The sequence below is a fragment of the Lonchura striata genome, chromosome 3 (genome assembly GCF_046129695.1).
Source record: "Lonchura striata isolate bLonStr1 chromosome 3, bLonStr1.mat, whole genome shotgun sequence".
Taxonomy (NCBI): domain Eukaryota; kingdom Metazoa; phylum Chordata; class Aves; order Passeriformes; family Estrildidae; genus Lonchura; species Lonchura striata.
In genome coordinates, this window is record NC_134605.1 from 93,596,773 (window position 1) to 93,616,713 (window position 19,941).

General features: G+C 37.6%; 1 protein-coding gene across 24 annotated transcripts in view; it reads right to left on the minus strand.

Moving 5' to 3' along the window:
• The window catches only part of DLGAP2 (DLG associated protein 2), a 450,475-nt gene that overhangs the window by 61,222 nt on the left and 369,312 nt on the right, over positions 1–19,941 (minus strand). For all 24 annotated transcript variants that reach the window (XM_021551147.2, XM_021551145.2, XM_021551158.2 and 21 more), the window contains one exon: positions 11,081–11,292. In XM_021551147.2, the coding sequence (XP_021406822.2) occupies positions 11,081–11,292 (212 nt within the window). The remainder of the gene's footprint in view (positions 1–11,080; positions 11,293–19,941) is intronic.

The following is a 19,941-nucleotide window of genomic DNA, read 5'->3' on the forward strand; positions in this document are numbered from 1 at the left end:
CAGTTTCCTGTTCAAGATCTTCTAAGACACCCCCGAGAAGTCAGCATTGGGCCACTTATCCTTCTGTTCTCTGCAGATTTCAAAAGTACCCCTAACACCTCTATTTGTCATCAAAGTCCTGCTCAACCTGCTACAGCCACCTAATCCCACCCGCTCACTTAGGAGACTACCACTAACCCAAACTGTGGTAGGGGACTTGGGAGGAGTTCCCCCGGACATGCCATGGGAGGAGGCTGTGGTGTAGATTCCCACCTCCCAGGATGTCCACCAAACCTACCACTCCCCCAAGTTATATAATCATCTGTTATGCCCACCTTTAGTTCTACAATGTTCTATGTCAATCCCCTTTGTACTTACCCTTTGTTCTAGAATGTTCTTAAGTTCTCTGATTGTAATTGGTTCTTCCCCAGTTATCGCCCCCTTCCCCCATCCTCATTTGTTGTATCCCTATCACCCCATCCTAACTCCTCCCCCGAACCCTGTTCCTATTGGATCCTTTGTATCCTGCCCCTCCTACTCTGCACCTGTTATAAACCCTACCCTGCCCCTTGCTCGGGGCTCTCTGAGCCTGCTCCCTCGCTGAGTGGATGTGTCACAGATCTCTGCTGACACCCAGCCCTTGATGAATAAAGCAGTTTTGGAGAGACATCCTGCCTTGGTGCGAGCTCATTATTAACACCGTAGAGGCTCAGCCATACTCATCAAGGCTAGCCTCTACACAAAACCTCCTCAGCTTCTTGTGTAAACTAACCATTCTATCCCACACTCCATCAAGAGTAAAGTTTAAGAGCAGAATGAGGCAAAATAATTTCAGGAAAACACCTGTTACTTTAGCCTTACAACAAGTAACAAGATGTGCTAAAAACCTCAAACCCAAAGAAAGAAAAAAGGATGACCTTTAAAAATTCTTTTGACTCCAACCCCCCATTTACCTTTGTGCTTTTCCTTGTCTTGTAGACGTCCTTAACAGAACATATATCAAAAAGATAGAAAAAAAATTGAGTTTTCTGGTACTGCAATCAAAAAGCACTATGTAAGGTTTGTGAAGAGATTTCAGATGTCTTCATTTCCTTATCTTTTCCCAACTTAGGCCTAGGCCTTTCTAAACAGCAAGCTATTTAGAACATGTTTTAGTGAAAGGAATGATAATGGAAGCTAATCCATTAGCTACAATAACACATTAACTAATGATAAGGGAAGGGCATTAACTAACAATCACAGAAAGACTATTATTTCCTCATCTTCAGCAATCTAATACTTAGCCTCCTATTCCCTTTTATATTAATGGTGTATTTGTTAAAGGAGTAAGATGCTTTATGAATAACATTATTTCATTTTTTTTTCCTGCATTCCACTGTTTTATATAACTTTGGGAAAGTTTATGGGACCATGGATAGTGTCTGAAGTAGCACAGTGACTTCATGTTTGGGGTGGGGGACTGGAGGCATTCCCACTGCAATGTGCTCCACAGCACCTCACACACTCAGTCAAAATCTTTAACTTTGCATAGCACTCGGCCCGTCCTTAGTCATCACCCAGATCAGATGCTGATGAGCACCTAGGATGGTTTGTGGAATGTCCCCTGAAGTCTCTTGGTACTGCTGCATGATGAGTATTGCTGTGAGCTAGATTTACAACACACAGTACTGCACCAGGACTTACACAAACATTGCATGTTTTGCAGAAGAGAAATCATTTTGTCATTTGGTGAAAAGGTATGTATGGTAACAATACTGTTTTACTTTTAGGACAGCTTGAAATGCCAGAATAAGAAGATGGCACACTTTAACATCTTATCTAGAGTCCAGGGTCAAAACAACAAAAAAAACCCCACAAAATCACAGAATCAAGTAGGTTGGAAAAAGCCTCTGAGGTCAAGTTCAACCTATGACCTGACAACACCTTGTCAACTAGATCATGGAACTGAGTGCCATGTCCAGTCTTTTCTTCAACACCTCCAGGGACGGTGACCCCACCACCTTCCTTGGCAGCCCATTCCAATGCCCAATTACCCTTTCTGTGAAGAACTTCTTCCTAATGCCCAATGTAAAACCTCACCTGGTGCAGTGTAAGATTGTGTCCTATTGTCCTGTCACTAGTTGCCTGCAAGAAGAGGCTGACCCCTGCCTGGCTACAACCTCCTTTCAGGCAGCTGTAGAGAGTGATAAGGTCTCCTCTGTGAGTCCTCTTCTCCAGGCTAAACAACCCCAGCTCCCTCAGCTGCTCCTCACAGGACTTGTGTTCCAGACACTTCACCAGCCTTGCTGCCCTTGTCTGGACATGCTCCAGCACCTCAGTGTTCTTCTTGAAATGAGAGGCCCAAAACTGGATACAGGAATTGAAGTGTGTCATGATCAGTGCTGATGTTGTGGTTTAACCCACTGCAGCCAAGTACAGGGTAGAAGCTAGAAGACCCCTAACTTCTTCCTACAAATTCTAATTCCTGAGCAGACATACTTGACAGCCAAGACAACCCCAGGGGAAAAGTTGCCTATATAACTCCTGAGAAAGGAAATCCCAGACACACTGGTTTCATTTTGTATTTTACTGTCTGCATTTTCTAATAAGTGATTGACATTACATAGCTTTATAATAAACCTAATATCATTGTTTAAAACAGTATGATTGTGATGCCAGCAATACACTTGCCAAGGTCATTCCTTGACTTACTCGCATTCAAAATAGTGATCACACCCCAGAGTACCTTTTCTTTGTCAAATGTTCAGTCACAAGTGCACCCTGGGTCAAGAAGGCACCGAAAGTGAATTAATGTCTTCTCAGGCCTCTAAAAGTTGTAGCAAGAAGGGCACCTTCTCACTCTGACTGGATTTATCAAGTTTATTCAGGGAGCATCCAATATAAAGAAAGTCCATGTTCCATCAAATTAATTTTTGGAACTGCCGTATTCTAAAATCATAACTTTTTATTTTCATGGTCATGCCTGCATTTGTGTAAAAATGTGAGAATGAATGGGAACATTAAAGAAAGTACAATCACTTCTGTTCAAATCAGTATATGCAATTCAGAAGTATCTTTCTGTGACAAAAAGATAAAATTTGCAAAAGAATTCATCTTGGGTGCCTAAAAGGGAGGTGCATTAGAATTATCAAAGTAGCGGTAGTTATCAAAACCTATTTTATTGAGAGATTTGCATTTCAATAGATATTCATTTCTCTATCTGGACCTATCTTAACTATGTCTTTCTAGATACATGAAATAGCTCATCGACCAGAATCTAATGATTAAGCTTAGCCAGCAGTGCCATTGAATAGCAGCTGCGAGTCCCACTGCATCTCCATGGAGCCCTGCTGGAGTTAATAGAGCTCTGCAAAGGCACCCAGATGTGCCTGCATGCAGCCCATTGGAGAACTCAGAGTGTAGATATTAAGTCTGATTCTCCCTTTCAAATAGCACATTTAGTCTGGCTCTTTGGGAAACCAAAAGTGCACATAAATCTCATAAATTCATCTGTAGCAAAGAATTCCTTTTCTATTATTTGATCACTGGTAGATATGAGAATTTGGGTGAAATGAAATAGTTTAGATGCCTAAATAGTTCATCACTGAACTTTTAAAAAGTGCGCCTAAAATATATTGAACATTATTACAGGAATATATTAGGAAAGAGGTGGAGACTGCTGTTTCTATCCTTGTGAAATGCCTACTAATCACTGGTAGGAGACAACTCTTACTGTTAGTAAGTGTTTAGGGATTTGGTACAACATGAACCAGAAGAGAATGAGAGGAAATCATCAGTATCGTTAAACAGTCTGGTGGTTTGATCACTCCTTGCAAAGATAGAGAGGATGTAGGCTCAACCAAGCCTGTATTCCAAATCACTCAAGATGTTCCTGTAATAAAAAAAGTAAGCTACAAGAAATCTAAACTCTAAATTTTCAAAAAGATGACAGATTTACAAATATAGTTAATCTATAGCCAATCCTAAAAGCCTTGTTCCCATATAATATTTTGAGCTTGCCCTGGCAAGCAGGCAACAAGCTGGTCAGTATCAACAAAATCCAGGCGGATGATATGGCAAAAACTCAAAGGGCATTTAAAGTATCATGTAGCAGTTCAGTAAATAGGTCTGTAGATCTAAGCAGAACTCAAATATTAGCTATATGTTCCTAAATCCATTTGTGGAATTGAAATATTCATTAATTTCCTCGGGAAGCTATCTCACTTATTCTTTTCTTTTTGCCTTTGGTGCATATACATGTACACATGGAAAAAGTTGAATTTGGTAGAACAATTGTAGATTACAGGCTATCAGGACTCATTAAAGCATCTGAACATGAGCTTAATTTAAGCACACATGTATGTCCAGTAGATCTAAAGCAAATAAGTGAACTTAATGCGGAAGTTGAAGCTATTAATGAGACTATGTAATTTCTGGAGAAGCAATTGAGTAGAATTGAGAAAAGTAAATATATATATATATATATATATATATATATATATATATATATACGCTCACAAATTTTCTGCTTTTTTAACCAAAACCATTTTAATTTTGAAATCCTTGCCTAAGGAAATGTTTCTGTACACATCCTTTATAGTTCTATTTAGTTTTTATTGAAAACTAAGCAAATGAGAAAATCAACTTTTGATCCTTTTCAAATGAAAAGTAAAACAAACTTATTTGTTGGAAGCAGAAACAAATAGGCACAAAAATCCAGAAGCATATTTTCCCTTGGATGTCACTATTTGTGCTTGTTATATTGACCTGAATCTTACTGCATTTTCACCACAATCCATCATGTAATTGCATTTTTCTGAGAAAATCCTGCTTTATTCCTGAAAAGACTCTGGACTTTGTGTAGAGCCTTAGGATCCCCCTTCCATCCCTAATCCAGGGTAATACATTTCAGCTCTTCAACATAAAGCTGGTATTTACTAAAATGAGGCAGGAGATCTGGGCTCAGTGACTCCCTGTGTTTCACACTATGCTACTTCTCAGAGAACAAGATGCCTAACACTGCTTAAGAGCATTTGCTATTATTCTGCAAAGGAAGAAAAGATGGGGATGTCTTTTGACCCCACAGAAGATGTTTCCTAGGTAGCCAGATGACTGTATGCCCTTCATCAGCATTCTCTCTTAACCCTGCAGCCTAATCTAACCCATATCTTACTGACTGCAGCAGATTATCACCATGCCAGTGACCCTCTGATTACATTATTAGTTGATAAGGCTTTGTAATTACCCCTCAAACTCTCCTCAGTAAATCTCCAATTTCACCCCTCAGAGACTCTGAGTAGATGCTACTACACTATAGGGCCTCAGAAAGCTACTAATGAAGTGTGTAATGAGGCTTTTTAGACTCAGAAGATTGAGGGGAAAAAAAACCCCAAAGATAAATAAAAAGCATATAATAGATGAGGGTTCTTTTTCTAGTGATTTTCCACATCTCTTACAAATATTTCTCAGGAGTGGCTTCAAAACCATTCCTAATTTAAAATGTAGAAGGGCTAATGGCAAATTTAAGTTTACCTAAAAAATTTTAAAAGGCTTGGATCAGTGGTGCACAGCAATGGATAATCTTGAAAGAGGACACTAATTTCTCTAGGAAGGAAGGTGTGCTTTTAACTCTCCATCTGTGACATTTCTGCAGCACACCCACCCCCCACATGTGCACACTTACCCACAGCCTTTCTGTGTACACCTGCCAAGGGGCGTGTCTTAGGAAAAAGACCCACGTTTGGCACTAAAGAATTGTGGAGTCTGCACTGTCATGGGCAAAGATGGATGAAAACCCACAGGGCTGATCTTATGCATTGCTTCCAAACTTCTCTTTTGACTTTCAGTTTTTCATGTTGTAAGCATCTTATGGTTACCACAAATGGTTGCAAATGGAAAGATTTTTTTTTTTTAATGGAGATTTCCCCTGTGTCTTAGAGGAGTCTGTGCTACTCCATGATTCCTGCTGAGCCAAGGGGTCTGGAAGCTAAGTGCTGTCTGATCTGGTTGAGGTTTAATCTCCTTGCTGTGTGCTTTGGCAACATTTTTGTTGCCATAACAAAGTCTGCAGAAGAGAACGTGGACGTGCCTTGGATAACAGTCCAGATAAGCATTAAGTTATGTGGCCATGGATAGATGCAATCTCTCACTCTGAAAAGAGGGAGAGCAGTGAAAGATCATTCTTTCATTCTGGTTTGCTGTGAGCCAGAAACATGTCAACCATTTCAGATTTTAGACATACTCATTTACAACATGAATGAAGTGTTTTGTGTTGAGTGGCGACTCACCAAGATGTGAGTGAGAGTGGCTGAACTATGTCCATATTTCATGCATTGTGCTCTTCAGGTGTAAAAAAAATACAAAATAGAGATGTTAAACATCTGAGGGAGGCACAGATGCTCTCTCTTTGTGAATGTGATTCATAATTTAAGATACTCATTCCATACAGTGGCTAAAATCTGGCTGAGTATTAAGAAAAAAACTTAACCTTGGGTTGTCAAGACAACTTGAAGTATCACTGGTATTGTACTGTGGTACTTTACCAAATAATTTGTACTATGGCAGATTCCCTTCCTCACTGAAACACTACATTTTCGTACTACCTCTGTGCTCACACATCTTTCTGTCTGCCCACCTATCAGCTTAAGGTGTCTGGACCACCAGAAACAGAAAATCTGCCATTAGAGCTTTATAAAACAAAACACATTACTGTCACTGAATTACACATTACACATTGCTGTCACTGAATTTATTTTACTTAGCTTAACCTATTTAATCTTCATAGTTTCTTGTGAGTCACTTCAGAGCATAATGGAAAACTTCAGCATAGCATGACTCTTCATTTGTGTGAGTGATACCAGTATGATCTTCAAATAGAGTGTATTTACTTTGGGCTAAATGCTATTGTTATTACTTTTGACTACATGGTGAGATGGTTTTCAGAGTCTTTCATAACACTTCAAAAAGGAGATACTGAAAACGGAATTTTTTATTTCTACAGTGTTATTCTGTTCATTTACATAATCAGTATATTAAGTACTTTTTTCCTGAAAATGAAAAGCATCAAATAACCATATTATATTCAGTTTTTCAGAATTACTCTCTTATTCCAGAGTATAAAATTCCTATTTTATTTTCAACTTTGCTTTCTGAATCCCAGTGTCTCTGATGCTTCGATCTCAGCTTTGCTTGGTTTTGTCATAAATACGGAAAAATGACATTTACTAAGTTGAAAGGATGCCCTTACAAGTCAAGTGGGTCAATCTCTCTTCCAGGATTGCACAAAACTTATTTAGGACAGGGAACTTTGTTTCAGCTATCCATTCCATAAACTGTTTGGTTGTTTTGATCTTTAATGTAAATGAAAATGCCTAGCAGTATATGACATACCTTCTACAAACTACTGCCTTCCAACGCAGTTTAACTTCATCTTCAGTAGCATCACAGCACAGCAGATAACAATGGACTGAATAGAAGGGCTTGCTGCTCTATTATACCAAAACTGACATCTGAACAATTTTGTATAATCATAGTGAAAAATAGTTTTTAAAAAATTAACTTTTTTTTTGTCCAGGGCTACTCAGAGTCAACATAATTTCCACATTAAATAGGACTTCTGGCACCATTTCAAGAAAACAAAAAGTTGAAAGAAGTAGATTCAGGTATGTGTCCTGTCTCCACCACAGCAAGTCTGATTGAATTACAATTTGCTCAAATGCAATTTCCTAATAATACTAACAAGTTACACTGGCTTCAACTTGATGTGATTGGACTAAGTCATGCAACATACTGTTTAGTTTTTTGAAACGTAAGAAAGAATTGAAATTAATTTATCTTCAGTGAATAATCCAGATATTTAGGAGCATTTAATTTTTGAAAAGTCCAGAAAAAAATTGAGCCCCTTTATGCTATAGCTATACTCAGAAATAAGCTAGGTCCATTACCTGACCCTTTGGCCAAGCTTCCCTATCCTACATTGGGAGTGGTTACATCCAACAGAGCTGGTCCCTCAGCCATGTCTTGGCATTAACCAAAGCTGAGACATGTGGCCCAGGCTGGAGGTGGGCTAGGATGCTGCTGGCTCTGCTCTCTCTCTGACAGAGGTGGTGATCAGATGGCTGTGGTTGGGTGTATCACCTGCTTCTGTCAGCTTTATAAACCAGCAGTGGCAGACTATGCACTTCCTTTTTTCCCCCTCACCCCCCCCACCCCAGCTTGGAGTAAATATACTCCTTTCCAAAAGCAACTTAAAAGATATTATTTCAGAATTTTAATACTTCTATTATATTTAATTATTTATATTTATATATTTATTTCTTTCTTTTTATTTATTATATTTATTTATTTGTATTCATTTATTCAAAAGCAAAAATGCATTTTTATTGTTTAGAAACTTTTAATGTTCAATTTGCCGGATCTTTGAGCAACACTAACCAGTAAAATAAGGCTTACTTTTGTCGAAGCATAAACAGAATTTAAATGGGAAAAAAATCCTTGCAAAGATGCCTAATAGTACTCAGAGGAGAAACACACACATGTCAAATGTCTGTTGAAGGTTAAGTGAAAGCTGTTCTAATTTTCATTTTATTGTATTCAGGATAATGAAGGAAAAGTAGGCTTTTTCTTGTGAAATCCATCTAATTTTGTTTTGCAGCCAATAAATGTTTTTATACTGCCAAAACTATCAGTATTCAGCTTTTATTACAAGTCTACTGGTGGTCTGGCAGACCCCAGTTCTGAGCTACCCTGTCACCCCAGCAGAGAACTAAGAGAATTAAACCCTCATTTTATTTCTGTGCACTAGCTCCCTCCATCTGGCTAAACAAGCTAAAAAGCCAGCTAATGCAGCTGACATCTTGAATTATGTAATTTCTTATAACGCATGCCAGAAATGCTGTTCAGCCCTGCTATACATGCAGCAATGCTGTTCAAAGCCCTGATTTCTGGTTCAGCAGTATGATCAGTGGTACAAATGGTGCTCAGCACGCAGTGGGGTTACTGAGCCATGCTGGGGGAGGAAAGAAGGCTCCATAACCATTATCCATTGTTATATCATTCATAGACATCCACCAGACAGAAAAGGCAACCACAGGGACAGGGAGACAGAGATACTAGGAGGAGATGGCTTGTGGTGAAAACCCAAGTTTAGGATCAGCACTTTGTATTTCTGTGCAACAAGAAATTTTCTGCCTGCCTTTAGGATTTGGAATTTAGGATTTTTAGGATTTAGGATTTAGGATTGCTGAAATCTGTAGAATTTTGCAAGAAAGACTTACAAGAACCAGAATAGTTGTCACATTTCTGCTTGAAATCCACTGGAAAAACCTGTTAATGTTAGGCTGGTAGATTCAAGGTTTTGCCCTTCAGTTTAAGACAAAACTGAGGACTTAAAAGATATGTCAGAAGGGGCAGCCTGGCTGCTCAACTATACTAAGTCCAGTGCTAGTGACAAATTTTCAACAGAACCTCTAATAATATTTTACAGTATTACAAAAAGATTCCTTCTTTTCTGACTGGTTAGGGGTGACTATGCCATGAAATCCTCTGGGGCCATGAAGAAGCACAGCTCTCAACCCCTGTACCTGCATCAGCAGTGCACCCGTGCTTTAATCAATGAAATTCTGAGTGGTGTATTTACAATACATGGAAAACTGACAGAAGACACAACGTTTGGTACTGGCCTACCAATAACCACATGCCTTCGTAATTTAACAAATCAGAATACATTCTTACTTGAAATATATTCCTTATTTGAATATGTATGTTTAGTTATGTTTAATTGCTGTCTGAATCTGTTTATAAGCTGCAGTGGTCTAGGGCAGCCACCAAGTCCTGTCACTCATTGGAAAATTTGTGCTGCTACTCAGATTTCCTTGTGGGAAGCCTAACCATAGCTGGAAACAAAGAATATCATAGAATATATTTTATTTGATCTAAGTGCTTGGAAAATTAGAACAGTACCTTAAAAAAGATTTGTTTGTGGCATGAATAATATAAGACATCCCCTCCAAAACTGTAATGACTGCAACCAAACTGTCTCTGGGAATGATCCCTGGCCCAGAACAGTGCCCAGAACTCTGCCAGGCAGTGGCTGGGCCAGTATACTATGAAGAAATGAAGTTGGAAACTCTTCTCTTCAATAATAGTGAAAGTTGGTAGCTTTCTTGCGGATTGCAAGGCAAATAATTCAATTTAATTAAGCCAAAGGGATTTTTGCCTATTGTTTTTGTTATATTTTGTTTTATGAAAAGGTGAGTCACTATGGTAAACCATATGGTATTATTTAGAGAACAATAAACGACACTTGGTCCAAGATTTCACTCTTAATTTCTTTAGTTTATATCCCAGGCAAAAAGATAAATTTGATAAGCCATGAGAAACATACAGTCAAATTAACAGAATCTGCAGTTTTTAAACCAGGCTACCACTTTGAAACTCTCCTGACAAGAATATTTATGGTTTACTTATCAAATGATATATTGGAAAGATAAAAAGGAGAGAAAAATAAAAATCTATTGGAAAATATATATATCTACATACTTCCCTGAAGATTTAAGATTTGCTTTAGTTATTTAATAGGCCATATTGTAGGTAGTATGAATGGTAGCATGAATGAAAAATAACCCAGTCAAACAAAATCCTCCACAATGTGTTTAAATGAGTATGATACAGTATAGCTGATACATAAAGAATTGCGCTGATAAAAAAGGTGTAAAATGCCCAATATATAGTACAATTATATATTTAATATTATATCTAGTATAGAACAGAGTATATTTTCTATTTCAGAGAAAGCAGTGAAATAACATAAATTGTATTATATACCAATCCTTCTAGAGAAAAAAACCCAGAACTTTGAACTTTTGGCATAAAATGGGTATACATTTCCTTCAGTAAACATAAAAAACTCATTCAGAAGTAGAAGATTTATCTCATGGATGGAAGAAGATATCAGGTTTTCATCCAGTAACCATAAGAAACTGCAACTAAGTTAAAATGAAGCAAAAAAAATTACCTTTTAAACTACAGATATTTTTTCCTATGAAAGCTGACCATTGCCCATAAGACACAAAGAAAATTATCCAGGTCATGACAACTTCCAGAAAGGTGTAGTGAAGCTTACTTTTGATGATCTCCGAGTGGTCTTTGCCCAATGGATTTTAATAATGACTCTGGTCGAACTGATAATTTTGGTGATGTCTTGGGGCTAGTATCAGAATCTCCACTTTCTTCATCTCCCATGGCCTTAATATAGCTTCCACTTCTCATTCTTCTGCATGGGATCTCATCATCTTTCCCACCAGCTGGGTATCCTCCCCATTCATCCTGAGGTACCTAATGGAGACCATAAAACACACACACAGTATGTGCTTTATTCTTTTCATATGTTTAAATACTTCCTTCCATTATTCATTTTACAAAGACAAGTAAAGAATTTTTTATTCTTCAGAAACAGATTGCTTATAAAGAGATTTCTAAGAACCCTAAATGATTTTGCCATTTAACTTCAACTTCAGGGTTGGAAATTTTCAGTTTAGAAATGTTAGTACCCAAGGAACAATGAAGTAATGGATTGTGAGTTGATCTGCAATATCTGTTTGTAGATATGCTCTAAAGTGCAGGAAGCAGTTTAAAGTTTGCACATAGATTTTCATCTGATAACAGTAAATTAATCAGGTATCTCAGACCTAAAACTCATTGAAATCCGAGCACTTCAGGGTTTATTACCAGCAGTCCTTATAAGGGGCTTTCAGGGAGGTGATTGGCATATTTCAGATAAACTAAGCCATGAACTTAAATAGATAAAATCAGGCTTTAGGGCAAACTTCTGTGAAAAAAAAAAAAAAAAAAAAAAAAAAAAAAAAAAAGGTAATTTGTCTTTTTTTTCTATTTAGAAACTGAAAAATGGTTGATAGAGACTGTAATATATGAGAAATTCAACCAGTTAAATAATCTATGCAGTTGAAAGATTGCAGTTGCCTTTATGCAGTTCAAGTGGATTTCCAAACAGTAAAATTGGTAGTCAGATAATCCACAGCTGGTGGATGGAAATCTCTCTGCAGCACAGATTACCAAAGAATTGAGCAGGAGTGGATTCCTCAATCCAAAGTGAAATCAGCCTTGTTTCAATGCTTATGATTAAACACAGCCTGTCTCTGACAGTATTGCTTTTTTTTTTTTTAATTTAATCTTCCAAGGTGCTGAGTCCTCTGGCTCTAATCCAGAAACACACTTATGCATTTAATTTGTTTAAAGGATATAGGCAACAACTCTCTGTAATACATTATAAGGACTCATAGTTAAAAAGTAGGATGTGACAGAGTTCATCAATTGACCAAGGCAGATGTCCTTGGCAGCATCAAATCCTTTATCAACATTATGATTCCATCTATATTAAGCAGTTTAATGTCTTTATTTACTAATATACTGTAAGTCTGAAATCTCAGATAAACATATATTTAGTAGTGTCATGCCACAAATAAAGATTTTCAAGTCAAATATATTTGAAAGCTTCTATAGACTGAGTTCACTGTGGAGCTGAAGCAAATGCTCCCATTGGTTTCAGCAGTTTTGGAGACTGGGTTTAAATGATTAACATGATCTGCTTGCCATCTATGGCCCTTTCAAGACAGATGAATTAGCCACACACACCAGGTGAACAGACCTGGGGCTTTGAGTCTTAAAAAGAGAGTAAGGGAGAAATGAAGTTTTAAAAGGGGGTGAACAAGAAAAAGAGAGATATTAAATTTAAAAGCCCAAGCTTAAGACAGAAAGAAGAAAAAAAAAGACTGAAGATGAAGTCAGAAAAAAAGAGATTAAATAGATTGCACATATCAGGAAAATGTTAGGGATAACTATCAGAGAAAAAAAAAAAGTCATGTTCTTATACAAAGTAATAGGACAGAGCATGAATCTAAGTGAAATATGAGTTATATCATGCAAAGAAACAAACTTTTCACATTATTCAGCTTTGGATGGCAATTGGTAAGGAAGCAAAATCTTCCCAAACTTGAAGCCTGTAAGTGTGATACATCATTCTCATTTCTTTTCCCAGATCTAATATGTATAAGATTAATGCTGCAGAAATATTTTCTATGTTTCTGTGAGACCTAAAAAATCATTTACAAGTAGTCATAGTAGTCATAGCCAGTCACTTAAAATACTAAATATACATACATTAAATTCAGCATCTAGATTTTTAATCTACAGCTGACAACTCTAACAGCTATAAAAATCTGAATTAAAGAGCTACTTTACTACTTGATATCATACAAACATACTCTTATTTTAAAATATTCTTTATTAAATGTATGTTAGCATGGATAAAGCCAAAATCCAAATACCAAAAAAAGAAAACAAAAACCAGTTACTGGCATCTACATAGGCCCACTACAAGGTGTACTGTTAAATTTTCAGTACTATAGCTGAGTTATTATGTCTTAATATTATTTTCTTTAAAAGTCCTCTCATAACTTTTTCATAGAATAATTATCTAGGTTTTAAACTTCTTTCCTTCATTTTAGTTCAAAGATAATTAAATAGAAAGTTTAAAAATACATTGATCAATAACCTTTTACTTACTGAAATGCAGGAAATTATTACTTTCTAAACTTTATTTTGTCTGAAATTTCATGTTCAAATAACTAGATAAGGACTGGATTTAAATTAGTACAACACAGGCTTATTTGTTGATTGAAGTTGCAATCTTATTTTAAAAGATAGGAATGATTGATTTTGTACATTAAAGTATCTAAAAAATTAAACTTCTTAACTGTGATAAGGACAAACCTTACAGTTATGTGCATTACTGTTTCTGTTGATTGCATTTATTTTGCTGTCTATATTAATAATTTATATGAATTCACATAACAGCTAAAGACCAAAGCTAACAACCCAAGAAGTCCTGCTCCATTTGTGGTGTGCTCATAGTAGACAAGGCAACAAGAATCCCTTTCTAATCAGACCAACTCACTGGCTATCACAGAAGCAGTTCTGTTTCTTACAACATTATTCACAATTAAAATATCTGGGGTTTGTTGGATTTTTTTTTTTTCCTTAAACCATTCAAAGGAGCACAATGCACTGGACACAGTAAAAATGATTCTGGAACTTGGTGAGGAAGTTTGACCATGTGTTTTCTCAGAAGGTTTCATCCAGAGCTTTGGACAACAGCAGGAGTCTTTTTGCCATCTTCAAAATAAAAAGAAAAAGAAAAAAGAAAAAAAAAGAAAAAGAAAAAGAAAAAGAAAAAGGAAAAAAAAGAATTTAAAAAAAAATAAGAAAGGGTCCTTGACATTGTTTTTCCTCATAGACTGAGAATTGAAGCAAACTTTGAGTCCCAGTTCAGCTTAGTTCTTCATTTACTTGAGATGCTAGGTTAAATACTTGGAAAAATCTTTCTAAATCTAGGCTATCTCAGACCTCAATATAGCTTTAAAGAAAAGCAGAACATTATGTAAGTGCAGGAAATATTTTTGAGATATTAACAAAAACATTTCACATCATGTATGAGGGTGATTAAATATACATCTTCCAAAATATGGAAAGGGCTTTGCAACTTGCAGAAATTCTACCTTACAATAGTTACCAGCCCCTGAAATTCCCATCTGCAGGGCTTGCAGCTGCTAATTTGGAATAATTACCCTAATTATCTACTTACATGCAGTGATGAATGCTGATATTTATAATGTCTAAAAAGGTCTTCCTTCTGTTCTAGATGTTAACATGAATCCTTGTATATGTAGTTTCTATCCACAAAGGAGTTATACTGCATATTACCATATGAATTTCCTTTTGCAAGAACAACTGTCTGACAAGGTCTGGCTGCTCATCTGGCTGGAACTATTTCAGAGAATGATGAGTCTCCTTCATAAGAATCATTCACTGTTGCTGTAAGGAGCACCAGATTCAGAAAATTTGACACCTTTCAATTGTCTATCTACTGATTCATTTTGACATCTTACATTAATCACCTAGGGTCAATTTTAATAAAGCACTTGATATCTAACACTTATTACATCTCATGAAGTGGAACTGAGAGTGAATTCCAGAACCTTAGGAAGGATCCTAAATTCCCCATAAAGGCATTTAGGAGACTTAGCTCCTTCAAAGTAACATAAAGAAGGTCCATCTAGTTAGCAATCCAAATGTAAAGCGTGAAGAAAAATCTCAAAGAGTTCTCTCTCGGACTTACAGGCATCTGCATCTGATTACAGGCAGCAGAAACGCCTTCTGTTATTTCCCTGTCAGATCCTAAAATAATTTTCTGAAGAAAAAAGATGGGGTTTTTTTGTATTTTTTTTTTTTTTTCAAAGTACAGAAGCCTTATTTTTTCTTTCTATGATGAAACAGCTGTGGAAGTGGAAGACTTTCTTAGTTACCTTCTAATCAATGACATTTGGAGAGCTGTCCTCCTCTGTTTGTCATTCCCAGCCTTTCATGAAGCCCTCATAGATTGCCTGAGGAGGGCCGGTTAGGAGAGAGGGACTCCATTTACATAAAGGCTGTGACTTAGTTTTGTGATCAGAGATTTACCTGAAAAGAGAGAGCTTAGATGCAGCCCCTAGGCCAAGCACTCACATTAATTTTATGTAGAAGTGTTTGGATAAAACTTGTGAAGCCCCTTAACAAAGAAAGAAATACCTTTGCTCCAAACTGGTGTACATCCTGCTTATTAGAACTGAGAAGACAGTGTTTGACCTCCTGTAGGCTACAAAAGAAACCAAACTGTCATCTTCACAGAGGGTATTCTAGAAACTTTGTTACTATAAAACCAAATTTCCTTGCTTTAGATAAAGTGTCACTATCTTTGTTCCTTGTTAGAAGTTAATGTTTTAAAATACCCCTTACTACTAATTTTTTGGGGGGTAAATACCTAGAGTGTCACATGACCAGTTAATGGCCACAAAAGTTACGGTTTCTAAATTTTATTCTAAATCTTATTTCTATCTCCCTTTCATAGAAACAGTACATATTTGTGTGAGTTGAATTCTTATTTTTCTTGTTTTATTGTTTTATGTTTTACCCTGTGTTTTCATTTGAATTAAATGGACCAGGCTGCCCAGGTAAGTAGCTGAATCACCATCCCTGGATGTATTTGAGATGTGTAGATGCGGTGCTTAGAGACATGGTTTAGTGGTGGACTTGGCAGTGCTGAATTAACAGTTGGACTCAATGACCTCAAAGGTAATTTCCAATCTAAATGATTCTATGTTTCTGTTCTTCCTGTTGAGTGTATTGATTGTTCTCAGACCAGCTGTGACAGAAGAAAGATTTTGGACCCTTAACTGGACTTCAGTTCTGTGTCTGTCCCCTGATTCTCAGGAAGAAAAAAACAGCAGTCAGGGAAAACAGGGATGGATTTAACAAAACTACAGAGTAAACTAGAAATCATGGAATTTCTGAGGTAGGAATGGACTCTGGAGCCTTCTGCTCAAAGTATGGTCAGGTACAGCAGGTTGCCCAGAACTACTATAAAGATGGTGAAGGGCCTAGAGTGGGAGCTGTATGAGGAGCAGCTGAGGCCACTTGTTCTGTTCAGCCTGGAGGAGACTGATGGGAGACCTCCCTGTTACAGCTTCTTGTGAGGGGAAGAGGAGAGGCAGACCCTGAACTCCTCTCTGTGGTGACCAGCGACAGGACCCAAGGGAATGCCCTGAAGCTGTGTCAGGGGAGGTTTAGGTTGGATATTAGAAAAAGGTTCCTCACCCAGAGGGTGGTTGGGCACTGGAACAGCTCCCCAGGGAAGTGGCCGCAGCACCAAGCCTGACAGAGCTCAAGAAGCATTTGGACAATGCTCTCAGACACATGATGTGACTCTTGGGGATGATGCTGTGCAGGGCTAGAAGATGGACTCAATGATCCTTGTGGGTCCCTTCCAACTCAGGATATTTAGTGATAATTTGACTGTGTCAACTGGGTTTTGAATATTTACAAAGATGAAGACTCCACAATCTCTCTAGAGGTGTGTTCCAATGTTTGACCACACTCAGGGGGGAAAAAAACTCTTCTTTATACCTTATGAAACATAGGCAACCTAGACACCCTAAAACTAAATCTAGGAGAGTGAACATCTAATCTTGTATCTAAGTAATACTGCTGACAAAACTGGAAGAAACAATGAAATGTTCTTTCTTCTGGACTTTGACCACTGATAATTTGATTTTTTTTATTTTATTTCAGTTTAGGGTTTAGCTAATACAGTCAAAATGACAGCAGCCATTGACATTTCAAAACAGACCTGCTCCTGTCGTTCCATCCACTTCTATGACATTTGCTCACAACTTACAGAATTTTAAAGATGTTCCACAGCTAAACTGCTGATCTGCTTAAAACACTGATTATTTTACTATCTAAAATGAAATACTTCTAAATACAGGGTTTCAGCTGAGGGAGATGACTATCACTTCTTCATATTTCTCATTCCCAAAGGTTAAAGTGAGGATTACCTACCTCATAGGAGTTCTGTGAAATATAATTAGCATGCAGATATAAAATTAACAGAAATAGTGATTTTTACCTAAATCTTATTTTAGTAATACAAATTTCACAATTTACTAGAAGCAGAAGCTATCTACACATGAAATTAGACTATACAGTATGTGAAGAAGGATAAGATATGAAACACTGTTGGTGACACATAATTTTTGTAATTTTATGCTTTCTCAGCCTGGTCAAGAAGATGACACAATCTGAAATGCAGGTAAGAGGTTTTGTCATAGATCATATCTTCAAGAGCCTCAGAAAAACAGCCTTCATGCACAGCTGCAAGTAGATGAAAGTGAATGACAATCTTGGAGAGCAGACAGAGATGATTTTTTGCAATGGTAGAAAGTTTCCTTGATACTACAGTGGGAAATGGGAGCTCAACCTCCTGTGTTTTTGACAATTTTGCTCAAGAAGGAACAGCAGGAAATTCCAAGAATATTTTTATTAAGTCAATGGCACTAAGACATTCCCCTGTTTACTGGCTGTGGGCTCTAGACCCTGTTGCTCAGGATTTTTACAGGAAGGAGGAGTACAGTATTTGAAAAGAGAAGTTTGTTTCCTCAGTAGCTAATCTTGTGTCTACAACTTACCACAATTCTTGGTGCACATTTTTGACTAGTTTCTTCTGTGTGGCTTTTTTTTGTGTGTGTGCTGATTCATTGCTCAAAGAACATGAATTATGCAATGAAGTCATTGAAAAATCTCTGCAAAACATGCCAGGGACTCCTCCTCACCACTAATAATGTCATTCTTCATAATTAGCTTTAATTTTCACATGCCACCCTCTACTCCTTGAATTTCTTGACAGCTCAGAAGCACAGAGAGTTCTTGCAGCATTCCCAAAGGTGTGTTGACACTGTCCATCAAGGCAGGAGCTAATCTGAGAAAACAAGAGTAATCTTTCAATCCACTCTCTCCAGGCTTTGCTCTGAACAGCCATAGTATTACAGAAAGAGGAAGGAAGTAATATAGATCCCAACATATGTTTTACATTGGGTTGAAAACGACTTCAGGAATTTGGAATTTGGTAAAATGTGAGTTTTCTTTCCCAGGGAAAATGGCCAAAGGATGTGCCCAGGGGCCCCTGGCCCTGGGCTGGGACCTGAGTGCAAAAAGGCAATGCATCGAAGGATGTAATAATCTGGACATCCATGCAGATCACAGAACACAAACATACTATTCCAGCTGGGAGATGTTCAAATAGGAAAATCATTGTCAGCATTATTTATTGTCTGATTTTATTCTCTCCTATGGAGTTCCAAGCTAAACTTCACTAAGCAGTCCTTGAAGGAAACATTTCTGTCCAGTGTACTAAAATTGCTTCTGTGTTTTCTAAAGAACTGTGCTCTTTTCAGTTTTAATCATGTTTTATAACTCATATCTCACAAGGGACTAAAAACAAAATAAAAAAAAAAAAAAAACCAAAACCCCAAAACCATAAAAAAGAAAAACAAACCCAAAACAACAACAACAAAAAACCCCAAAAAAACAGCACTATGTTTCCCAACTGGTTCTCCAGCAACAATGTGAATTATAATTTGAGGATGGCTAAATACTGTAATTGGTGTGAGGACTGTGTGGTTTTTTTATACTATTTGGATGAAAGTGGGCCAAATTCCTTCCCCATTACCATATGTGCTCATATTGCTGCCACAGATCCTTGCAGTTCAGCCACTGGAAATCCTCTGCTGTGTTGTTGGGTCTCTCTGGGACCCTCAGGACTCTGTTGTGTAGACATAGTGGAGCAAGGTGCAGTCAGACAGCAGTCATGGGCTTGTCCACACTGTGGGTGATTTTAGCCTGCTAAGCTCACTGAGATCTTGTGCCAGGGCTTTGGCATAAGGTGAACTTGGACTGAAGGGAGGGCTTGGCCTATACTTACATGAGAACCTGTTTATAGTCTCTCAATCTAAGAGACAAAACCAGCAGGGTTTCAACCACGAAACCTGTGTTTCAGTTGTCTGCATATTTTCTTTGGTATGTGATCAAGGACACTGCTTTGTGGTCAGCTCAAGACACATTAAAACTATATTATCATTAACTTCAGTGGGGTATTAACTTCATTAGCTTCATTAACTTCAGTGGTATTTCCTTAAGCAATATTCAGCTTTTCAAGAAATGCTAATAATGGTCAAATGACGTAGAGTGCTACCTGAAAAATGACCCTAACAACAGTAATAAGGATAAGTAAAGGTAAGTGTTCAGCTGAGCTGCTGAGTTGCTCCAACTCACTGTGCTGCTGCACAACCATCAGAACTTGGGAGAGAGAAGGATGCAAATGGTGTGGTCACTGCTTAGGGCTGGGCAATCACAGGTCAGTAAAGACCCATGGTCTTGCCTGGAGGTCGCTGCCCTGCAGCACTTCACCCCCATGCTGTGGAGCAATCTTTACCTCTGAAAAAGTGTGGTTACCAGGAACACACCCTGGCCTGTGCTAAGTACTGAACCAAGGGTGCTCAGGAGGGAGTTCAGTAAAAAATTGGTTAGCATGGATAA